The 23,871-nt window shown below is 38.1% G+C and overlaps 1 protein-coding gene across 1 annotated transcript; it reads left to right on the top strand.

Annotated features, from left to right (window-relative positions):
• On the top strand, positions 1 to 21,471 carry rel (v-rel avian reticuloendotheliosis viral oncogene homolog). The gene is made up of 11 exons (XM_008430378.2): positions 1 to 144; positions 464 to 502; positions 2,596 to 2,735; positions 2,819 to 2,967; positions 3,685 to 3,776; positions 15,855 to 15,995; positions 16,516 to 16,620; positions 18,151 to 18,369; positions 18,448 to 18,513; positions 18,608 to 18,682; positions 19,463 to 21,471. Exons 1-11 carry the CDS (start codon positions 138 to 140, stop codon positions 20,356 to 20,358), a joined length of 1,929 nt encoding a protein of 642 aa, XP_008428600.1. The 5' UTR covers positions 1 to 137; the 3' UTR covers positions 20,359 to 21,471.
• Positions 21,472 to 23,871: the final 2,400 nt, after the last annotated feature.

The raw sequence follows: 23,871 nt of genomic DNA, 5'->3' as shown, positions 1-23,871 counted from the left end.
GGGAATCCCCCCTAATGGACCTCTTGGTGAAAAACATAAACTGGTTGATCTCTCTCACTCTCACTCATTCAGTCCGCGGCTTTCCGACGGAACACAACCCAGAGAACACGACTTAAAGTGGGAAACTAGTTCGCACCATGGACGGTGAGTAGCGCCAGTGTTTATTCACTATAACGAGAAGAACTTGTAGAAAGGGCGGGTAGGATGTTGAAACATAGCGAAGTAAGCGCAACTGATTTATAGCAAAAACTGAATTACATGCTAACGGGAAAAGTTGAAAGTGTCCTAACCGAAGTAGTAAATACAAATAATTACTTTTTTTACAGTATTTCAGCTGTTGCTTTGCTGCCGTTTGTTTATTTTATTTAAGCTAACAACAGCTGCACTCTACTTCGGATTGAATTAAATGTTATTGCTGCTACTTTTTAAATGTGACCCCAAATCTCGCATTTTCCCTCCTCAGTTTTAATGCCCTCCATTCTAGAGGGTGATCCACACCTCAGTAAGTCCATTTTATTTAAATTTATTATTGCTTTTTATTCTTTTTATCTTTAAAAGCTTCTATTTTTCTCCCACCAACAAGTATTAAAAAAGCAGTCTATATTTATATGCTGTGTCATTTCACTTCCTCTTTTGTTTTACTGGTAGGAATTACTTTTTTCAGACTTTGCTTGTTTTTTGTGATGGCCAGTGCTTCTCTTTCACTGCTTATCTTCACATTTCATGCATTTATGTTTGGTTAGGCGGGTTTAAGCTGCAGAATCAGCTGTGTACCTGTAGAACAAGCTGCTTTTTTCATGCCGTCGTTTTGTTTGAAATGCAAAAAATGTTTATCTGTTGACGGACTGGTTTGAAAAGCATCTGTTTCCTTTTGGTGGAAAGAGTCGCTCAGCTGTCATCTCAAACTGGATTTTTAGAGTCTTACTATGGTTGTAACAGTGTAATATGTGAAGAACAGAAAATGCTTCTCAGTTCAGTTTTGGTTCCTCTCTCACACGGGTGTCATGTGCAACCAGTTTTGTTTCAAGCAGAGGAGTCAAAAAATGCCTTTTCTTTTCAACACGGATGAGGTTTGACTTGAGCTCCGGTTTCTTGATTTGCAGCCGCAAAGAAGCCCATTTGTTCAATTTAGTTGTGCAAAAATGATGGTGAGCGTATCTAAATCCGTCCAGAATTGCAGCAACCAAAGAGTTTAGTAGTACTTTTTTATATCTTTAATCAAACCTGTCATAAAAAATGCGTCTGTGACAACCTGCAAGCTGTGATTCGAACCCTGAAACTAAAGCGGCTAAAAGGAATCCATATTGTGTGCATCTGTGTTTTTCTTGTTGTGACACGTCACAATATGCAAAACACAACATTTGAGTTTAAACTTTTCTTTAAATTTAATCAAAATGTAACCCTGTTTAAAAAAAAACTGTTAAAAAATACATATTTATCCAAAAGCGAAGTTAAACATTGTCTTAATTCTCTCAAATTATCTTCAAAGAGTCGTTGTGGATGGTGATGATGCTCCAGTAGCAGTCAGTCCCTCAGTGATTCTGAAGAGGCCTCTGACTGAAGATTGTTGCTGTTTGAAATGCTAACGGCTCAGTATCTTTGCAACAGAGCTGATATTCCACAGTACCATGTCCTGGAGGACGCCATCACTGCTAATCCACCTCATTTGCTTTTGCAGTTTCTTTTTAAATCTTTGTCAGTGGCTGTGGTTAGACAGAGAGATGTTGGAGTAGGGGAGGTGATCATTGTCCATCATGGTTAATTGAAGAGATGGTTTAATCTGTTGTAGTTTTGGTTTTTGAGAATAGTTTTTCACAATGTCAGTGTGTTCAATCACCAAGAACTGCTTGGTAATTTTGCCAAAAAAATCCAATATTTTAGGAAAAGATGTTTGTATTCTCAGATTTGTACCGTTGTCCATCTGTCTAACTATCTAATAATCAGCTACAAAAGTTTGGAAAATTTGTATAAATTAGATAAATTCCAACCAACATCTTCAGAATGAGGCACACTCTTAGGGTTCATTCACACCAACTTTATTTAGTTCACTTTAAATCAAACTGCGGTTCATTTGTGTAAAAAGTTTAGTTTGTTTGGGGAATTGGACTTTGGGCCAAACAATTTAACTCTGGTCCGCCTACAAAGCGAGATTTCAGTTCGGTTCAAGTGGATTCTGGTGCAGTTCAAAACCATATATGAACATCAAGCGAAACAGAGACTGCTCCAAAAGCAGGAAGTGGACTACAGAGCTGGGCATTCTGGGTAAATACAACCAGAACAAATGGTGAAATGACGCTAAAATCTGAAGCTACTCCGGTTTTGTTTACATTTTGTGAAGAGGGAAGTTGCGCTCAGTGTCTTCGTATCGTTTCCTTCTGTAGTTATTGGTGCAGAGCCACCTCAGGCGAGGAGGTGAACAGGTTTCTCTAACTGTTTGGTCCGTTTTACACAGCTCAGTGTGAAAGCGAACCGCACCAGAAAATGGAACAGATGTTGCAATTTTTGTCCCCAATCACAATGAATGTAACGCAGAGTCAGTTCCTCCAACAGGAGAGAAAAAAGTCACTCAGATTTCTTCCTCTTTCCTCATTTCAGTGGCTGAGCCAACAGTCCAGATCTTTGAGCAACCCAAGCAGAGGGGGATGCGCTTCCGGTACAAATGTGAGGGTCGCTCTGCCGGAAGCATCCCTGGTGAAAAGAGCTCCGACAACAACAGGACTTACCCCAGCCTGCAGGTCAGCCACAAAATCCACCGCTCTGCACCAGAGTATCTCTAAAAATCACAGCAGATCCCAGGAAACTTTGATTTTCTCTGCAGATCCTGAACTACTGCGGTAAGGGGAAGGTCCGCGTCTACCTGGTGACGAAGAACGAGCCGTACCGTCCGCATCCGCACGACCTGGTGGGGAAGGACTGCAAAGACGGGTTCTACGAGGCCGAGTTCGGCCCCGACCGCAGAGTGATAGCGTGAGTCCACCTCCGGCTTCAGTATCGCTCTTCATCAGCACTCGGTCACAGAAACAATCACTTTCTCTTTGGCGCCGTGTAAACACATCGCCACATTCCAGATTTGCTCCCTTTCAGCAGCATTTGGTTTGTTAATCGGTTTCAAAACGGCTCGGTATGCAAACGGAAGACCTCCTAGCTGCATCAAAACAAACCCGTACAGCAGATTACACGGCAAAATCGCATTTCGACACACACACAAAGCATATTTATCAAACCCATGTCTGTGATGAAGATGGCAATATGGGAATTCCCCGGGTGACATCATCCTTATTTGCCGTGCTTCAGAGAGAGAAAACAAAGTTTGTGTGCGAGTACTGGAGCGTGTGTGAGAATGTGAATGAGTCAGGATGTTTTAGTGCATGACATTTGTATATCCCTCTCAGAGTTCATTTTATAAATAAATTCACAACTTCTGCCCGTCGTATTGTAATGACTCCAAACCCCTGATGAATATTTGAATGTGTGTGGAATATTTGTTGGAACATGACACACCGAGTCAACCAGACGGGTGAGAAGATTTGCGTCATCGCCTTGACTTTTAAACACGACCGTATTGTTGTTTTCTTTTTTGTTTTTTGAAAATCTTGCATCACTCAGGTGTGGTCCAATCAGCTTTGTCCATTTTAAATTCAAGATGTTGCAGCAACTGTTTCTGAATCGTTGTGTTTTTGACAGTTTCCAGAATCTGGGCATCCAGTGCGTGAGGAGAAGGGAAGTAAAGGACGCCATCCTTCAGAGGATCACCAGAGGGATCAACCCCTTCAACGGTGAGTCGTGTTTCCACGCTGAACCTCTTTCTGCTCGCTTTTCTCTGCAGAAACTGACAAAACTGCACAAATGGAGTAATGCACACATTTTAAACATGTAGTATTTATCAAAAATGGATTTATTTACAATAATTCCAGGGTTAAATAGAGCTCTGGGGAAAAAAACAACCCACTGCACTGAACCTCATTGAAAACCTCCTGGTTATTCCATCAAATATTGACTTCTAGAGTTAAAACATTAGTATTGTTGTTTCTAAATGAATATGAACTTGTTTTCTTTGCATTATTTGAGGCCTGAAAGCGCTGTATATTTTTTGTTATTTTGACCATTTCTTATTTTCTGCAAATAAGTGTTAAATTTTTGTTTGGGATTTCGGGGACATGTTGTCAGTAGTTCATAGAATAAAAGAACAATCTTCATTTTACTCAAACATATACCTATAAAAAGTCAAATCAGAGAAACTGCTAATTTTTTCCAGAGTTGTATATTAGTATTTTCCACTAATATCTAATTTTGTAATATTATTTAACAAGGAAACAACAAACATGAAAACTAACACTAATTAAATAGAAGTTTCTATTTCTAATAAATGCTCAGAATATTGAAAGTTTTTTATAAAGTGTTTATTAAAAATGTGAGTTTAAATCTTTGTAAGTGATGTAGATATCTTTTAAAACAGTTTCTCTGTTTTAAATCGGTTCACCAGAAGAAGAAAAGGAACACCTTACTGTTGTCCGGATCTCTAGAGATCTTTGGATGTTTTCATAGATTCTCACTCAAATTGGAAAGAACGATGATACAAAGTTAAACTGATGCGCCTCTGCTCTGTGTGGAGAAAATACGAAACAAAAACCTTTGCAGAAATTTTGTTCAAAACAAGAAAAATTCAGAATGTAATCAGTTGGGCAAAGCTTGTTTTTTCTGTGTTCTGTTTCCTGTTTGTTATTATTTTGGGAACATGTCACCAGGCCTCATCACAAATTTTTGAGTCTTTTTTTGGTCAGGCTCCAATAGCAAGGCAAAAAACAAAATTTAGTCTTGATAGAACTAATAAAATGTGGGTCAAAGGTCAGATCTGAGGTGTTGCCTGTTTATCCAAACCATAACAGATCGTGTTACGTTGTGCTTAGAGATCCATTATTGTCCAGAAAGTCTGAAAAAACCCTGTCTGCTAAAACTCGCTTCTGAGAATCAAACGTATCGTAATCCTCCCCTGAAAATAGTTCTATGAAAATCTCATTTGCACTTCTTAGTTTTTCAAGAACTTACAGTAACCAGTTCATGCTTTGCTCTCCACATGTTTCGCCATTGCAGGAACTTGGTTTTGAAGTAAAAGGAGTCAATATGACTTCAGTTATAATCTTCACTGACCAGTTGTCAGCAGTTAACTTTTGTCACAAAAGAATCTGAAAGCAGGATTTGGTTGTTAGCTTGTGGTCGGTCAGTGTGACCTTTTCTCAGGCGACCTGAAATAACTGCTAAGAGATTTTTCTGGTGTAATTGAAGGAATTGTAAAACTACATGCTCCATTTGTAGTTGGAAATAATTTGATTTTCAAGTTTGAAAATTAACTGGAGGGAAGCTAAAGGCATTATTCTATTGCTATTGCTAGAGTTGCTGACAGTAGTTAGCTTGGTCATTTTGCTAAAAAAAACAACAACAAAAAACAGTTTTTTTTTAACCATTAGCTCAACAGTTTAGTTTGAGATCGTTTTTCAGATGCAGTTCCAACTTTTGAGCTCCCTCTTTGATTTAGAGTCCGAATTTATGAAAGAGTTAACGGCTGAGCTAACTTAATATTTGTTGTTTTCTGTGTGACGTGATGCATTCTGAAATCTATCGAATCTTAAGTGTTACAAGGGTGGCTATTAAGTTTTCTTTGCACACTGCTTTGATTATAAGCTTGAAACCCAGATTTTTCATGGGTCAGAAATAAAAGGCTAACTGCTTTAGCTGTTAGCTATTTAGCTTTTAGCAACAAATCAAACATTTAGAAAAATTTACTTTCAACAACACAAAATAGACAAACTGTTACAAAGTACTAACAGAGCTTGAATGGTATAAACTATAAATGGTTAATTAGTCTAAAATTAAATCAGGACTCATGCTAAGCTACAAAACTTTGTAATTTTCTTTCATCTTTTTTTCATTAGAAAAAGAAAATAAATATTATATCACTTCTACTTATTAAGTCCTATTTTTAAGCATTCAAAATATGACTTTAGCCAAAACTGTTAGTGGTTTATCTGCTGTTGTTGGACCGGTGGCTAATGTTGGCTAGCAAATGTAGCCGTGGTTGAAAAGCTTGTAAAAGTTTTACATGCTAGAACATGATAAAACGGAATATTCAAATGTAACCATAAAGCCTACAAAAACAAGGAACAAATTAGAATATTTATGTAATAAAAAACAGCTTTGTGTGGGAAGCTACGTTTGCATTTCCAAACAATATGAGGGAAGTTAGCAGCCGGCTGCTACTGAACAAATTAATATTTGCAAACCTGAACTGACTGAACTAATGTTAAAAGCAAGAGTAGACCAAAAGGTTATTGTTGGTAAAAGTGGTTCTAAAAGGTCTGGATCATTCTCAGATTTATTTACGCCAATCTGCTTGCATCAGTGCCACAAAACTGTTTTACACTGCAAAAACACAAAATTCTGTCAAGCATTTTATGTTGTTTCTAGTGCAAATATCTCAGTATATATGTATAAATAAGACAAAACCAACTCACAAGTAGCTTTTCAGAAAGTAATAGGAGTTTGTTTTAGTCAAGAAATCCTTGATATTAATAAAAATACTAGATCCACTTGCAGATTTTTTTCACCTATAATAAGACATTTTTCCATGGAATACGTGAAAAAAATAGTAATTTTTCATCAATATTAAGGGCTTATTGACTTAAAGCAAACTCCTATAAATTGTTGAAAAGTTACTTGTAAGTTTTCTTATTTCAAGTGTACTAAGATATTTACACTAGAAACAAGACAAAAAGCACTGTGTTTTTGCAGTGCTTTAATGGTTTAATCTAGTTTAAAGTAATGTTTTCTCCTAATTGTAGAATCCACAGCCTTTTATCTACTAAATTAAAAGTGAATCTTTGAGCTTTTCTGGTCTTTGCTTCTGGTTTTCCTGCTTTTGCGACCGAGTAAGGTGTTCAAAAACAATTCACAAGAAATGTTTTCAAACGTTGGTTGACCCAGTTCTCAGGCAACTGAGCAGATTTTCCTGCCATCGAGTCGAAAATCCGCTGCCTTGCCGCCGCCGTGCTATCTACACTGTAGCCATTTCCTTTATGTGCTTCTTTCATTCTGCGGTCCTCCCGAGCAGACACGCAGCAGTTCTCGTGTACAAACAGGCGTTGAGCTACTTCCCCATTCTTGGTCACAGTTGCTCAATTCAGATCAGTGCAGGAGGCCACGTGAGAGCTGGGAATGCAGGATTCATTAAAAGAGGGAGGGTTGAAGCGAGGGGCTTCCCCAGCTCTCAGAGATGATGATAAATGTCGGGTAGGGAGCTTTACAGGTCTGTAAAACACGACTGGTAAATAGGAGGTTTGTGTTCAGCTTTAATTTAGACATATACACTTTAAACCTTTTGGTTTTTGTCATCAGAGTTGGGTAGTAACAAGTTACATTTACTCAATTGCATTTACTTTTTTAGCTTTTTTTTTTTTAATTACTTTTAGTTTACTGTACTTTTACTTGAGTAATTTTATTTTGAAGTATTTCTATTCTTACTTCAGGAAAAATGCAAGATTTTTCTACCCACTGAATAAAAAACAAACATGTTTTAACCAAAAATTCACCAATTAAAGACAAACCTCCAGTTTTTGTTAAAGTTTTATATGTTTTTTGTTGGAAAAAAAATGGATCTGGAAAATGTTTCTTTTGCGTCATTTTGTTGTTTTATTGTTACTTTTATAAATTATTGTGATTTTGGTCCTTAAAATACAAAAAATTTCCACTTAACTTTATATTTTGAGCCGTCTGATGATGTAATTTTTAAATATTAAATGATTGATAATTTGATCAGTTACTCAGTACTTGAGTTGACGTTTTACCACATACTTTTTTTTTACTTCTATATCTAGTTTCAACTAAAGTACACATTTAATATGTGCTTTTGTTTTGCTCTCTGGCTTTGATTCATTGCATCTATATCTGTAATAATCCTCATACCTAATGTCTGACGACTTTCACAGCTCCTGAACATATGAAACCGTGACACATGTTCCTCCTGTAATATAAATGAAACCTTTACTCCTACTAGCATTTAGTCTGTAGCTGACTGACACCAAATATGATCACATTAGTAGCTTTTTCCCTCCTGACTTATATTGACAGTTAAGATTAATAGAACATTCAATTCCATTTGGCTCACTCTTTGGTTACCTAGCAACAACCTTCTGAGGAACTCATGGTTACCTAGCAACAGCTTGGTGAGTAACTGGCAAAGCAGCAGTTTAAGGTTTTGCCAACATGCCTCATAAGCAGCTTAAAAATAAAAAACAACAGCGTGTGATGAAAACTGGATACAACAGGAACAGTCACGCCACCAGTTTGGCAATATTTCAGATATTTAAATAAAAAAAGAGTGAATAATTAATGATATCGACCGATATGAAACATTTATATCACAATATGTTTTTCAGTCATATTTCCCAGCTCTACATTATAAGATGAAAATATAGCAAGTGTTGGGTGTTGACTTTAAAACAGGAACTGGAAGTATAAAATTGAATTTATTGTGAAATAAAATGACAAACCCAGCCTCAAATTTCTTAACCAACCCCCACTAATATTTGGCTAAAACTTCCTCTAGCAGGTTATTACTTCCATGATCCAATAATCCAACTGTTTACTTGTGGAAACCACTGTAGCTTTATCTTTTTTCATACAATGCAAAGTAACATTGGCAGAAAATCAGCCCCTCAGCATAAAGCTTCCCCCACTTTGGTTAGGTTTGAAATCCTTGCATTGACTCCTCCAAGCAATTCTTGCCATTGCGGCTAAAAGATCAGAATAATATGCATTAAAGTTTGTAAAATAGGGTTTCATTTTTTTTGTTATGTTGTAAATTTACCACATAACCAGATTCAGATCTGAATCTGAAGTGCTGCTGTTGTCACGAAAGGCGTTTAGAAATGGCTCCAAAAGAACTTCACAACTTATGCAAATACATTTTTAGATCTTTGAGCACCAATGTTTTAAATTATTTAGGTGAATTAATGTATATTTTGGAGCCAATACTTGTGTGGTACACCAGAATAATGAGAATCAAAACCGCCCCATAGCATAATCCTGCCTCCACCATGCTCAACAGTAGTTAGTGTTGTTGGGATCAACAATTTATTATTTCTTGATTTTTAAAAGCTCATTGTAACTGTACGTTGTATAAAATCTATCCTGGTGTTGATTGGGTCTTGATTTTCTACTAAACTTGAAGCTCGTACTCGACACATGCGTAGCTGCAGCAGAGCGTAACGGGCAGCTGGAAGTCAAAGACCTGCTACTTAAAGCAGTTCACTTCTGCTTTGAAACTCACCTGCTTCCTGTGTCGAGGGAAGATATGACGGTCCCCGTCCCTCAGGGCCAACACGCTTGTTTTACCACCTTTATGCTCGTACACAAACCTGCTGACCCCTTCAGCCGCTGAGTAGACCAGGGGGTTTTGCTTTATTACGCTTCTGTATGTTAAAACTTTCAACGCTCCCGCATAGGAAAATGTATTAATTTACTTCTTATTTTCATCCATAAATCATCTTTTTGTGATGGGTTCTCCTGCAGTGTGACATGAAGCGCCATTTTTTTAATTACAGGTTGTATTAAGTTATCAATCTAAATGGTTCAAGTGATTAATAAGCTCTTGAATCAAGAAATCCAACGTTAGGGGCTAATATTTTTATAATGTGCTGAATTTAAAAAAGAAGCACATCATTATATTTGAGCATTTTTTGGTGTTAGGTACTGACTGAATAATATTTTGGTTGAGAAGTTGACGCTGCTCCACCATGCGGCTCGGCTGAATGATACTAAGTTAGTAACTTATGGAGCTTGTCGAGTGTTTACATTTCAAAACACTCAAAAAAAAACGCCATTCTCAAAGATGTCGTTCTTTTTCCACCATCTTTGTTTATAAATCTGGCTCCACTTTAGGATGACTAGCGGCGCCCTCAGCTGGATGGAGGCCAAACTGCAACACCAAAAAAAAAAAAAAAGATCTAACCAAGCATTATCAAACAATTGGGAACTAATTTTTAATTTAATAAACCATTAATCATTAATTGTTTGAATCCCTAGTTATATTTTATTGGATCACCACCTGTTCACCAGATGACACATAACACGATGACACCTGTGTTGCTGTGACGCAGTAATTTGTTTTGCTTTTTGAGTGTGTCTTCAGTTCATTGTGGTTGTGTGGTGGCGCACCTGCCGATACTCATTCCTGTAGCACAAGACAGGAATGAGCCTTGAAGGAAAGTCCTTAGTTATTGAAACTAATGCATGTGGTTACAACCACAAAGTGTTTACCTTATTAAAAAAAACAAACATCAAATAGGGTCGATGAAGGGTGGTCTGCTGTTGTAGTCTGATGTTTTACCGCAGATGGTTATAGGGGAACATAAGCTCATTATGACTTTCATATAAATTTTGAGATTTTAGTGATTTTATTTGAGTTACATTTTTAGGGTGGAATAGTAATACAACATACAACTGTTGGAATTTTTAAGGAACAAGACCCGAGTGCAAAAGTGTTTGTAAACAAGGGCAGGATTACTCTATTAACACTGTCAATTGTCAAGCATGGTGTGGGCAGCATCATGTTGTGAGGCTGATTCTTGCTCTTGGTGATACTGGGAGAAAAGTGGATGCATTTAAGGCTGAAATGACTAATTGGATTAATTGTGATGAATCAATTAAACTAATTTAGTAATTGATTATTCGTTAACTGGAATACACAGACTTGGAAAAAAAGGCCATTTGGTTAAAGGACAATGTATTCAGAAAAGTAGTTAATCCAGAATTGTTCAAAATTATATACATTTTGCATTTATTTACAAAAAAAACTTTGTCTGTAAATATGTTCTAGCCAGAAGTCCTCAAGTGGTAGTTTTAGCTTCACCTGTTTCAAATTCTGTTAAAAAATCTCAAATTAATCACCTTTTGCCATCCAATTATTAATTAGTTAATCCAAAAATAATCACTAGATCAACCCTACTCTGTATTGATGTGAAGTCAAGCAGAAAGGTCTGAGGTTTTCACATTTTCATCTTAAAAGTATTCCTTAGCTGCAAATGCATCCATTACTACAAATGATCAAACATTTACTGAAGGAATGCTATGTTATTGATTTTTAGGCAATAAAATGTGTAAAGAGGAAATGAATTATTAGTTTAATGTATTTTTATGCAATAACTGAAAGGCAAATCTTCAGAATTTGCCAACTTTTTATCCGAATAATCATTAGAATAATCAACAACTAAAATAATAATTAGCTGCAACTCTAGGTGAAATAATGAACAAGGACTTCCTCTAAAATTTTCTACATCTTAATTGTTTGAGATTTTTCTATGCCAGGAATCTCACCTACTGAAATTAAATATCTAACCAAAATTAGTCCTGGTGTTTGTTGATGGTGACTGGTCAAGGTGCATTTTGCTAAGGGAACCATGAAACAGACCCTCAGCATGATCCTGCCACCACTTTTCTTGGTGGTGGCAGAATAGTGGTGGCACTATTCATGGTAACTTAATACACGGTATTAAGGTAACTTTGACTCTGTATGGTAAAAAAAACTATTAATATAACTCTCACAAGGATGTTTTTGCATATTAAGGCAATAAAAACAGAAAATGAAATTATATGCAGGTTATTTGATAAACCTAGAAAATACTTTGTGCCTGACGCTTGTAAAACCACTAGAAATGTGCACAGCATCGAGTGTGCAGCTCTGACTACAAGGTGCGTTATCGTGGCTGAAAAATGTTCCACGGTGGCATTTGGGTAACGACGAGGAGGCCGAACAGAAACCACGCTAAGGGAATCTCTGTTTTGCTGTCAGATAGGGTAGAAGAGGCTACCCTACTTTGACTTACTGACGTCTGCCTGACATGTTTCTGAATTCAGGAGGATGTCTGCGCAACATTGCAACACTGCCTGGGGTTATCATGTGAAACTAAGACATGGAGGCTGCTGGAAAGTGTTTCCCCTTTTTTATTTCTCTTACTTATTAATCATCCCCGCAATACTTTCTTCTATATATTTGTACTGTGACTGTGTTCACACAGCAGGCAATCCAACCCAAATTTGCTGATTTTTCACTGCGAATTCCAATCTTTTTGCCAATAAAAATCCGACCTGTGCCACTCCCATATGTGGTACTCATTTGGATACATATCTAATAGTTTTCAAAGCCTCTGTAGTCTAAGCAATGCTGCATTTTATCTGCCTATTACGTCATTGACGTAATAGTCAATGACGTCTTCTGCGCCAGAAAAGGCCAGATTCGGTGAATTGGGACATAAATAATGGTTGACAGTGATCAACTTATGAAAGAGATCTGTGTCACTGAGGCGCATCACATCGCCACCCCTCCGAATAGTTCCGATTATGGATCCAAATTTACTTCTCTACAAACATTTCTGCCAATTCTCCACCGTTATAATTGGTTATGCTTTCTTTTTATTAGTTCCCTTCGTCTTGCTGTTAATTAGTGTCCATACTGTCAGCTCCATTGCCGATTAAACTTTGAAAATCGATCCGAAAACGGCTCCGTCCATTATCACTTCCGTAAACAGTGCGTTGCTGCGTGACGTCAACGTTCTTCTTCTGCGCATGCGGGACGCGATGCGAACGTTAACCGTTCGGTGACGCGCTATCCTCATTGCGGTCGGGTTTAATTAGTTGTATGAAACGACCTCGCAAAAATAAAAATAATTTTAGCAACAGAAAGGGGGAGAAATTGAGCATCAAGACCTGTTGCGTGAACATTTGGCGATACAGCTATTGCACATATCCTAGTAACGGTTACTTAAGCGCCAGAGACACAGAAACACAATGTTGCAAATCCTAAAAGGTGGAGAAATTGTGAGTCACGCAGTGGAGACACTTTGTGGTGAGACCTGGCACCTGCCTACACTTCTTTTTCGCTCTCACACTCGTCTCCCACAGTCACGCTAACCACTTGTGCCCCACAGCAAGCTAACACCCGCCCCTATCCGCGGTGCCCCCCGTTCCTCCCCCGGCAACATCATCTCCGTACAACCTGGCTGCAAACTTAATGCAACCCAGGACGTCTGCTAATCGCGGTCCCGCTTTCTTTCTTTTCCACCACAAACACACACACACACACACACACACCAACACTCCCCACTGCAGCCACCTACGACCCACTTTCGTGCACCTGTCCAGCGGCTTCCTCGATCTGCGCACTACACCAACACTTTTGCAAGTAGCGATCAACCCAGCTTGTTCCGTCTGTAGTTCCATCTCCGTTTAATTTCTCCCTCCTTCAGTTTCTCCACTGTGTGTTTTGTGTGTGTCTGCCACCTACAAGCACACAAACCTGATGACCCGACATAAATATGAATAAGCTGCTGCTGCACACTGCGGTGCACCTGTAAGTTAATGTTAGAGGCATCCAGGAAATAAACGTGTGCAAATATGCATGTGCAGCTTTGCATTTGGAAAACCTTCCCTTTGTCTGAGTATAACTGATCGCCATTCTTTTACATATTTAGCAGATAAATTCCTGTTTTTGACTACTGGAAGTTAAACAACAAAACTGTTGCTTTTGAAGAGCATAATAATCTGAATCCACAAGCATTAAAGATTGTACTCAAGTTGTCAAACTAAAACAGAAGCATTTTCTCTAAAAGGACACCTGCAGCATATTTTTAAATGTCCGATTTATCTAGGAATACAACCCAAATCTGTTTTATTTGCCAAATGCAACCCATGTCTGACTTTTTTGCAAGTGTTTTCAAAGCGTTCTATCATGTCTTATCTGGCTTTTACACAGAAAAAACGCAAAGTATTTCTGGTCTAGTTTCTAGTGCAAATATCTAAGTACACTTGAAATAAAACAAAACTAATTTACAAGTAATGTTTCAGCATAATCTAGGAGCTTTTTCAAGTCAATAATTCTTTAATATTGACTAAAGAGTGCTAGTAATAAGTGAAATAATATTCTAGTGGAATAAGACATTTTGGCGCAAATCTGCAATAAAATCCCTAAAAAAATAAAAGAATCATAGAGTTACAACTCAAATATCTTACATCTATTTTTAAGTAATTGCTGCCAAACAGGGTTTGATGAGCTGTTGGATGTTGGGTTTGTCTGAAGGTTTGGGAAAGCCTGAGAGTCTGTTAACCCAACAGCTTTCAATCAAAAGGTTAAATCTTCACGTCAACCTCAAAAAGTATCGATGTTCGATTGTAACCGAGGACTTCTGAATGACAGGAGGGACATTTTCTCAGTTCTTCTTTTTCTCTCTCTGCAAACAGATCAAGATGAGCAAAACACAACAGGCCTTAGAAAGGGGGGATTCAGCTTTTGCACTAAAAATGTCCACAATGTCAGTGAAGTGTTGAACTGATAGATAGCCGCAGAAATCTTCAAAAACCTGGCAGCCAAAACACACAAAAAAGGCGCTAAGAAAGTCTTAGAAGACGTGTCCCACCACTTTCACACACGTCAACAGCCGCCGTGGTCACTCGTGCAGGGAGCCTCATCTTTTGCTCCCCGTCTCACGCAGACGCTTCTTTTCCACTCTGAGGTGACGTCGCACGGCGTCACCGTGGTGACAGGTTGTAGGCGGGGATGGCCTCGCTGTGAGCGCAGGAGATAGAAATTGAGAGGTGGAGGAAGAGAAAGTAGGCAGATGTGAAAGCCTGATGTCGGTGTTGCTGCGTGGGCGTCTCTCAGTGAGAGCTCTCCCTTCAAGGTGTGTGTGTGCATGTGCATGTGTGTGTGTGTTGATGATGAAGGCGGGATGTGTGACGCTCGCATGTAGATGTGTGTGTCTGAGTGCAGACGATGTACGGTGAGCAGGTTAGCAACAAAAAAAGGTGCATCTGAAATTTATACGGCCTCAACGTGAGACGTATTTACAGTATTACCGCTCTGACATTGTGCAGGATTATTATTATTATAATAAGTGATAGTATAAGTCATAAAGATAAATAGTCCTTAAAATAATCTGGTTTTCTTGAACTTTGTTTCTTTCACAGAACCTTTTTGAATTTTCAAGTTTATTTTCCTGTATTTTACTCAGAATCTACAGATTATTTTCCCAGAACATATTCTACAGGTTACTCATCGGATTAATCACAATTAACCTATTATTGAAATAACCGTCAACTAATTTAGTAATGAATTATTCATTAACTGGAGTTTTCACATTCGGAAAAAGAGCAGTAATTAAGCCAGAACTGTACAAACAATAGATACATTTTGCATTTAAGTTAAAAAAACATTGTCTTTAAATATGTTCTACTCAAAACCACTTACCTGTTTCAAATTATGTAATAAAAAACTTCTGTTAAACACCATTAACTATCCAGTTATCGATTGTCTAATGCAAAAGACAGTTTAGATTTAGATAAATCAAGCAGAAAGGGACGAACTTTTCTCATGTTGATGTTAGAAGTAATTTTTTTAACTGCAGATGCATCTTTTGCTGAAAATGATTAAGCATTCACAAAAGAAATGCTATATTGTTGCATTTTAGGCAATAAAAGGAATTTAGTTGTTTATTTGCATATTTTAATGTTTTTCTAATATTTAAAGAATTTGCAGAATGTACCAATTTTTAAAGATTAATCATCAGAACATAATTAACAAAATACATTTCTAAAATAATTGTTTGCTTGCTACTTTACCAGAAATTCAAGTTTCACTTTCCAAAACCTACAGATTCATTTTCAGGAAGGTACTTGCTGCTTTCCTGTCCAAACCCAGAACTAAAAAGTTACTTTAATGGAAACTTAAAGGCTCGAATGCAGAGAGCCACTGAATATTTGGTGCAGATTATTAAAGGCTGACATGTTTGTGTTTGTCTGTGTCGCCTCAGTGCCCAAAGAGCAGCTGATGCAGACGGAGGAGTACGACCTGAACGTCGTCCGCCTGTGCATCCAAGTTTTCCTGCAGGACGAAACCGGCCACTGCACCCGAAGACTCAACCCCATCGTCACCAACCCCATCTACGACAACAGTGAGTGTGCCGAGCTCGAACACCAGCACGCACACCAGAATCACATCATGCTAGGTGGTTGGAAGCTATGAAAAACGGCACTGACTGGCCATGAAGTTGGTTTTAGGGAAATGCAAAATGGTGTACATTTCAGGTTTAACATTAAAGCGAGATATTATGTCTAAATTTACAACGCACAAACACTGAGACTGGCAAAAAGCTGCACCTAAAGGGTGTCAAAACCTTTGTGCATGTGTCCAGTCTATTTTTTCTCAACATGGTTTCACATACAGAAAGAGGAAGTTCTTTATACACACCAACCCTCAAACAACACCGTTACCATGGAGCACTTCCTCTTTCAAAGCACACATGTGACTTTACTTGCTTAGATCTCAGCTGTCAACCTTTCAGTGCATTTACCTCAAAGCCGAGGTGCAAATTTCTGCAGCTTCAATAAAGTCAACAAGAAATATCAACTAGTAAACAGTTGCTGGAGGTTTCTGTATGTACATGACATACTTTCTTGTTTCTGTGTGATTAGGAGCCCCAAACACAGCTGAGCTGAGGATTTGTCGGGTCAACAGGAACAGTGGAAGTGTTAAAGGAGGTGACGAGATCTTCCTCCTGTGTGACAAAGTACAAAAAGGTACAAACTGCCACAGTCCTAAACAGTTCATCTTAACCACTGGTTGCATTTCTAATGTTTCTGCTGTGTTTTGCATCTTTTTCTCTACATTCGTCTCTCAAATCCACTGATGCATTTTGCTCTTCATTGCCATTTGTGCTCATCTCTTTGCATTGCATCAGTAGCAATACGTGCCAGCCTGAACTTCCTGGACCGATGGGTTGCTTTCTAGAAACTCATAGGTTAAATTAAATTACACATGTTACACTATGGGAGCTTTCTAGTTATTTTCCTTAATGTACATGTTACTTACTGTTAACTTAATAGTTATTTTCAGGAATTCATTGTCAGGCAGCTGACTAGTTCTTTAACTGAACTTATAAATAATTTTCTGGAAACTTACTAGCTCTTTATTAGAACTTAGATGTTACTTTCTGAAAACTTAGTCTGTTGATGCTTTATGGGAACTTACTAGCTGTTTTTACAAACTTACGTTACTTTTAGAGAACTTAGTAGTTCTTTCCTCGAGCTTACATATTGCTAGTTCTATCCTTGAACTTGTATATTATTTTCTGGAAACTTGCTAGTTATTTAACTAAACTTACACGTTACTTTCTGGGAACCTGCCAGTTTTTTTCAGTAGCTTAGATGTTCCTTTGAACTTGCGTGTTTCTGAGAACTTACTAGTTCTTTAATCAGACTTGCAGGTTTTTAGTTTTGATTTGTATATTACTTTCTGGAAACTTACTAGTTCATTTCCTGAATTTATAAATTACTTTCTGGAAAATTACTAGTTCTTTAACTGAATTTAGATGTTACTTACTCAGTCTTTTCCTGAACTTATGATACTTTCTGGGAACTTACTAGCTGTTTTCACAAATTTAAGTTACTTTTAGAGAACTTACTAGTTCTTTCCTTGAACTTATAAATTACTTTCTGGAAACTTAGTAGTTCTTTAACTAAACCTACATGTCACTTTCTGGGAACTTAGCAGTTTTTTCTGGAACTTAGTAGTTCTTTCCCTGAATTTGCAGCTTTCTTTTCAGAACTTAGCTTGAACCTTACAAGTTATAATAACTAAAGTTACTAAAGTTACTTTTTCAAATGTACCTTCAGTTTGCATGTTCTTCCTTCCAGAACTTACTGGTTACTTTTTGTAACTTATCTAAATATACAGGCTACTTTCTCGTAACTCACAGAACGCACCACGAATCTAATGGTTACTTTTACAGAACTACCGCATTGCTTCCCAAAACTTATCTGAATGAACGCAAAATTAGAGGCTACATTAAAAAAATGCACGTTTCAGAAACTTGTTAATTTCCTGAACTTACCCAGAACCTTTCTAGATCTTACTCAAAATCTGCAGATTGGCTTCAGATAACTTGCTTACTTACTGGTTTCAATAACTTACCTAGAAATTAGAGGTTGCTTTTGCAGAATTTCCACATTACTTTTGGGAAAGTTTCAGAAAGTAAACTTTAGGTTTGCTGAAAGAACAGACTGGATTATGTACTGCTACCATCATCCCGTCATCTCTTTTCCCAACAGATGACATCGAGGTGAGATTTTTCTCCGCCAACGGATGGGAGGCCAGAGGTTCTTTTTCCCAAGCCGACGTTCATCGTCAAGTGGCGATCGTGTTCAAGACGCCGCCGTACTACCACACCAACATTACCGAGTCGGTCACCGTGCACATGCAGCTGCGCCGACCCTCCGACCAGGAAGTCAGCGAACCGATGGATTTCAGATATCTGCCCGAAAACAAAGGTGATGAGAAACTCTCGTCACGCTGTTTCTGTTTAACAAGACTCCGTTATTCATGAAAACTTCCTGTCTTCTCTTTAGACCCCTACGGCTACAATGAGAAAAAACGCAAAATAGAGGATTTGTTTAAGAGATCGGGACTCACAGGTATGAAATGTGATCCTGTGTATTCTGCTGCAGTGATTTCACTCCAGCTAAATTCATTAATAATCATGTTTCTCTCTTTCTCTGCCGTCTTTAGGTAGTTCTTTCACTGGTCTTCAAATGGGCCGGCCAAAGGCTGTGCCTCACAGCCCAATGGCTCACATTAGGAAAGGTGACTACTTTTATATTCAGTGTTCATACGGAGGCTTGAAATCATTTAGTTGGTTTCAAGGTTTGGAAAGTGTTTCATTCCTGTATAAAGCACCAGAAAGTTATTCATATTCAAACTGCACCGTTTTGTAGTAAATTACATTCTAACGTTTCATTAAAAGCTTAAGTTTGGAAAATGTTACAGTTGAAACCAGATATTTTTATACACATAATAAAAAGAGATCTTTTTTTTCTCATTATCTGAAGTTAAATCAGATGAAACTTCTCTTGTTTTAGGTCAGTTAGAATCACTGAAATTATTAGAAAACTTAGCGAGACTTTTTTTAGAAATTAATTTGTGTTTAAGTATTTAGTTTGAGCAGGAAGGTCATTTACTTTAACATGATTTGCTTGGATTGGATTGTGGCCCTTTTGCTCCATCATATTAAACAAAGTTACTAAAAATGGAAGATTTTTTTTTGTTGTTGTTAAATTAGCGTTTTGTTCCCAGACCAGGCTGTGAGAGAGGAATTTCAAAACATGAAATTTTGCTTTATTTTAGTTTACCTTGTCCCTGCTGTTGAATGTACAATACTACCACAAAAATATTAATAACAGTAATAAATTATATAATACAACAGTGAATTAAAACTGTTTTAAGTTCATTTGTATTGTTTTTACTCCAAAGTTTCCTTGAAAATGCTTGAAAAATGTTACTGCGTTAAAAATGTACGAACCTTGTGTCTTATTTAGGTGAATATAAAATGAACATTCACTAAAATCTGTTTTTCTTTTTGCCCAGACCACGGTGCCATGTACCACGGTGCCATGAGGCAGACCGCGCCGCCCATGACCCAGCAGACTCCAGTATTTAACCCGTCCTACCAGCCGCCAGCCCAGGCCTCCGGCGCCATGATGACGTCACAGGCTCATAACGTACAGCTCAGTAATCCGTGGGTCAATCCGGCCTCCCCCATGATGGAAACAGTCACCATTAACCCATCGGTATCCATTGGCAACCACCCAAACAGCAGCAGGCAGCACCAGCCTTGTCGTGGAACTGGTTACCAGCACAAACTGGACCCGGGCAGCTGTGAGAACAACGCCCTCCCTCAGCTCTCCGCGCGGGATCTGCAGTGTTTGGACACGGTCGTTCCGGGGAATATGATGAACCCGTCCGAATCCCAGCTGCTGTTCCAACAGCAGCAGCATCAAAGAGACGATCTGAACTCTGAGTCCCAGAACCAAATGGCCAACCAGAGTCAAGCTCTCCAGAACATGTGGCAAGGCTTCGGTACCGTCCCACAAGCCCACAACAACACCAGCAGCTATAACGGGTCAGTACCGGCAGACGGGTCCCAGGCCCAGGGCTCCTTCCCCTTCCTAGAGGGAATGACGAGTGAGGATTTCCTGAAGGGTCTTGTTGGAGGGCCTGTCTTCCAGTGTAAGCAGGAGCCTCAGGTTTCTGTCGGACAAGATGGCGGCAGCCCTCTGATGCAATCCCAAAGAGAGAGCCTGGGAAATACCTACACCAACCTGCTGCCTCGCCCCATGAGCAACGGCGCCAACGTGGATCCGAGGCGGCAAGACGTCGGCGGCGTCACCCAGCCTCTCGCGAACCTCCCTTTCGGGATGGTGCCGGAGGGCCGCTACGCAAATCTGGCCGACTGGATCAAATCCTCTTCGCAGAGTAAATAAGTAAAAACGAAACGATTGGTTTTTATCAGGAGAATCTGTTTAGCTTTGCAAAGCCGGTTTGCACCGCCCCATGAGGCTCGCCTGGCGTCGGCCTGGGTTGGCACTCAACCGGCTTCAGCAGCCAGTTGGATCCGTTTGGAAACGGTACAATTTATCGTTTTAAAAGAGCTTTCCAGCCAAAAAAATACCTTTTTTTTAACTGAATCAAGTAAGACATCTTGATTCATGATTTAACTTTTGATAATTAGCAATGCTTGAAGAGATGCAGAAAGCGTCTATGCAGCTTGCCGTAGGTAACTGGAACTGAAACTGGTCAGTTTAAGTTGGCTAACGTGGCTTTAGCTGTTTTCTATAAGGACAAACCATTCTTTAGACTGGTACTGGTGAGTTTATAACAGCTGGATAACGTCTTCCAGGACAAAGTTAAAATATTCGAAGAAGTGAATGTACTTTCTTTTTCTTCATTACGCAAAGTTGAATTCACTGTCAGCATATCGAGTACTGAATGTTATAAGATTTAGTCTGTCAAAAACACAGAAATATGTATATATAAACAGCATAATTTCACGTTTAATTTCTTTGGATGTTACTGAAAGTACTTCACTGCTTCTTGTTTCGATGTTTTGTTGCAGAGCATTGCTGTTAGGTGCACTCTGTGCATGCACGTTAGCCATAGTTGAGAGTAAAAGCAGTAATCGTGCTTAAACACTCAAGAACTGGCAAGGTACTGAAATTTCCATTGAGGAAGTCGAGGAAGGCACATTGAGTGGTGTCTCCTCTGTAATGACTATGTCATGTCAGTGATTGCTTGTGTTATCCAGAGTTCTCAGAGCATTTCTAACATATGTTTTGTACTTTCAAATGCCTTTTGTAAGATTTATTGTTTTGGTTATTTAGCTGATTGTTTCCTTAATTGGATATGATTATGGACCAACACTGGCACTGGTCAGCGTTTATATTTTCTTACTTGTTGCCTTACAGGGTTTTTGGGGCTTAAGGACGTGTCTGTTTTGATTAATATTGTACAAGATTTGATAATTAACTGATTTGTGTTTTTTCTTTTTGTTTTGTAAAATTTTTATTTCCTAATAAATAATAAATTGGTCTTTTCTACGTCGTTTTTGATTGTTTTTTTACACTATTAGTCTTGATAGAAAGAAAGTTAAAATTTTTGTATTGATTTTTATAGAGTTTATTAAAACAAAGATACAAAAACAAAATGTTTTAAGAGGGGAAAATGTGAGACTTTATCTCTCTCAATTAGCATGGTAACTGATCAAATTCATGACTTTACTGTAAGAAAAGAACTAAACACGTGTGTGTTTTGTAATGTTTGAAGAGGAAACACATTTTTTCTATGTACAGAATAAAACTTAACAGGAACTTAAATTGGAACAATCTCATTTTGACTGATGAGACCAATGTACAGACGTTTGGTGACAATATTGGCATAAAGTTTGGAGTATGTATATATATATATATATATATATATATATATATATATATATTCCCTCATGCCAACTGTCAAGTACCATCAACCATTCTTCATTGATGTTAATGGGTCATTACTGGTAGAGCATATTTAAAATATGGAAGCTGGAATGTCTAGCCACAATGCTACTTGGCTGGCATTTGTAAACCAGCCAATCGAAAAGCGGCATTTATTTCCCTTGGTGCTAACGGTCTGAACCCCGAAGTGTTTCCCCTGTGCTTATTAATGTAAATCAATGTAAAGTTGGTGTTTGAACTATTTTAATAGGCAGTTATACACGGTTTTAGAGGGGAATTATTTGTGGGTGTTTGTGGTCCTGCTAATACCGGGAATATAGAGTATATAGATTATACTGAATCCATGTAAACAGAAGAAATCAACAGCAGAAACACCACCAGTTATTTGAAAGAAGGTTCTAGACGTGTATGAGAAACATCTGAATGGTTCTGAACATAAACAGAGAATTTTTGCTCTTCTTTTTTTGCTTTTGGACAGTTATGACTAGTAAACGTAGCAGGGGATTGTTTTACTGTAGCGTTGCTGGTTAGCATCTCAAAAGCTCAAAAATACCTGAACTGTTACCCCAAATCTCAGAGGAGGCTTCATCAATGCAGAACAGGACCAGAGAGAAAAGAGAGAGGAGAAGGAAGTTCAAACAGCAAAAGTATTCAGTCAGAGGCTTCTTCAATATCGTTGGAGGACTGACTGCTGCTGGATATCCTTCACCATCCACAGCTCTTTGAAGCTACTTGCATAAATTGCCAATAAATTGCCTTTGGGATAAAAAACTATTTTTTAATTGAATTGAATATTGTTAATATGTAGAAAACTCCAATTTTGTAGTGTTATTTAAAGTATTGACGCCAGTGAGAATGCCTTCCCCTGAGTGACTAGACAACAGTGTGTTTAGATGAATCCTCTTCACTTTGCACTTTCATTTTAAGTTGTCTTCGACCCCAGACCAAAATTTTCATCAGAAATTTGGTTGTAAGCTAGACATTCACTTTCTGTTTCAGCACAACAGAACTACATAAAACGATCTAAGACTATCACTTAAAAAGTGAAACCAGACTTCAAGCTCAACTGAAACTAATGACTAACCTATTGTGGTGATGTATGGTCAGTTTAAAAATCACTAAGCATAGAGAAAATTTAACGGATTAAAAATTTCATTGTATTACTGTGAGTTACAGTGATGCTTGCACCTAGCATAGCGCTAATGCTATTAAAAACCTCTGAACCATGACAATGTCATAAATTACCCTCACAAAACATTTGCACATGATTAGTTCTTAATGTAAACTTCTTTTTTTTTTTACCCGGTTTTCGAAGTGTACTATCTATACCACAACTTCTTTCGAGGATTTAGCTGCATTTCCTGCCAGCCCTAAACTACAAAACAAACATGGCTACTAAACACACAAAACGTTTAGCCTGTAGCTGCAAAGTCAAAACGTTTATTAGCAGTAGATCTTTCAAAATTAGACTCACACAATGTGGTAAAGAATTTCTGAAAGGGGATATGTTACTAAAATGTTTTATATAAAACACAATAATGTGGTAGAAAGAACCAGAGAGATTTGCTAAAAGTCGCCCTCAGTTACCAGGCTAACCGATATTGCTAGCTTACTAAGGCTAACGGTTTTTTTAAATGCACTTTACTATTTTTATGTCATTGTTTACAGTTGAGATGGCAGTTTTCTTTGTGTTGGTGATATAAACAGGTGGTGTTTATCTAAATTTAATTCAATTAATTTATAAAACACTTTATTAATCCTAAATGGAATTTAAACATTACCAAGTTTCTTCAGAGAATCCCCACTAGCAGTCTGTATTACAGTGAGTCTCAAGACGCCTCTGACTGAAGTCTGATGAAGAAGATGTGTAGGGTTGTCTGTGATGTTTTTCTTTTTTTTAAATAAAGGAGTACAAAGTGTAGCCTGCTGAAGTAAGAATGAAAGTGAGGTGCAGAAGTTAATTTGACTGTAAATAACTACTTCGCATATGGCCACCGCCCTGCT

The sequence above is a fragment of the Poecilia reticulata genome, linkage group LG15 (genome assembly GCF_000633615.1).
Source record: "Poecilia reticulata strain Guanapo linkage group LG15, Guppy_female_1.0+MT, whole genome shotgun sequence".
NCBI lineage: Eukaryota > Metazoa > Chordata > Actinopteri > Cyprinodontiformes > Poeciliidae > Poecilia > Poecilia reticulata.
The sequence above is the reverse complement of the archived record's forward strand: the minus strand, read 5'-3'. Positions and strand labels throughout refer to the sequence as shown.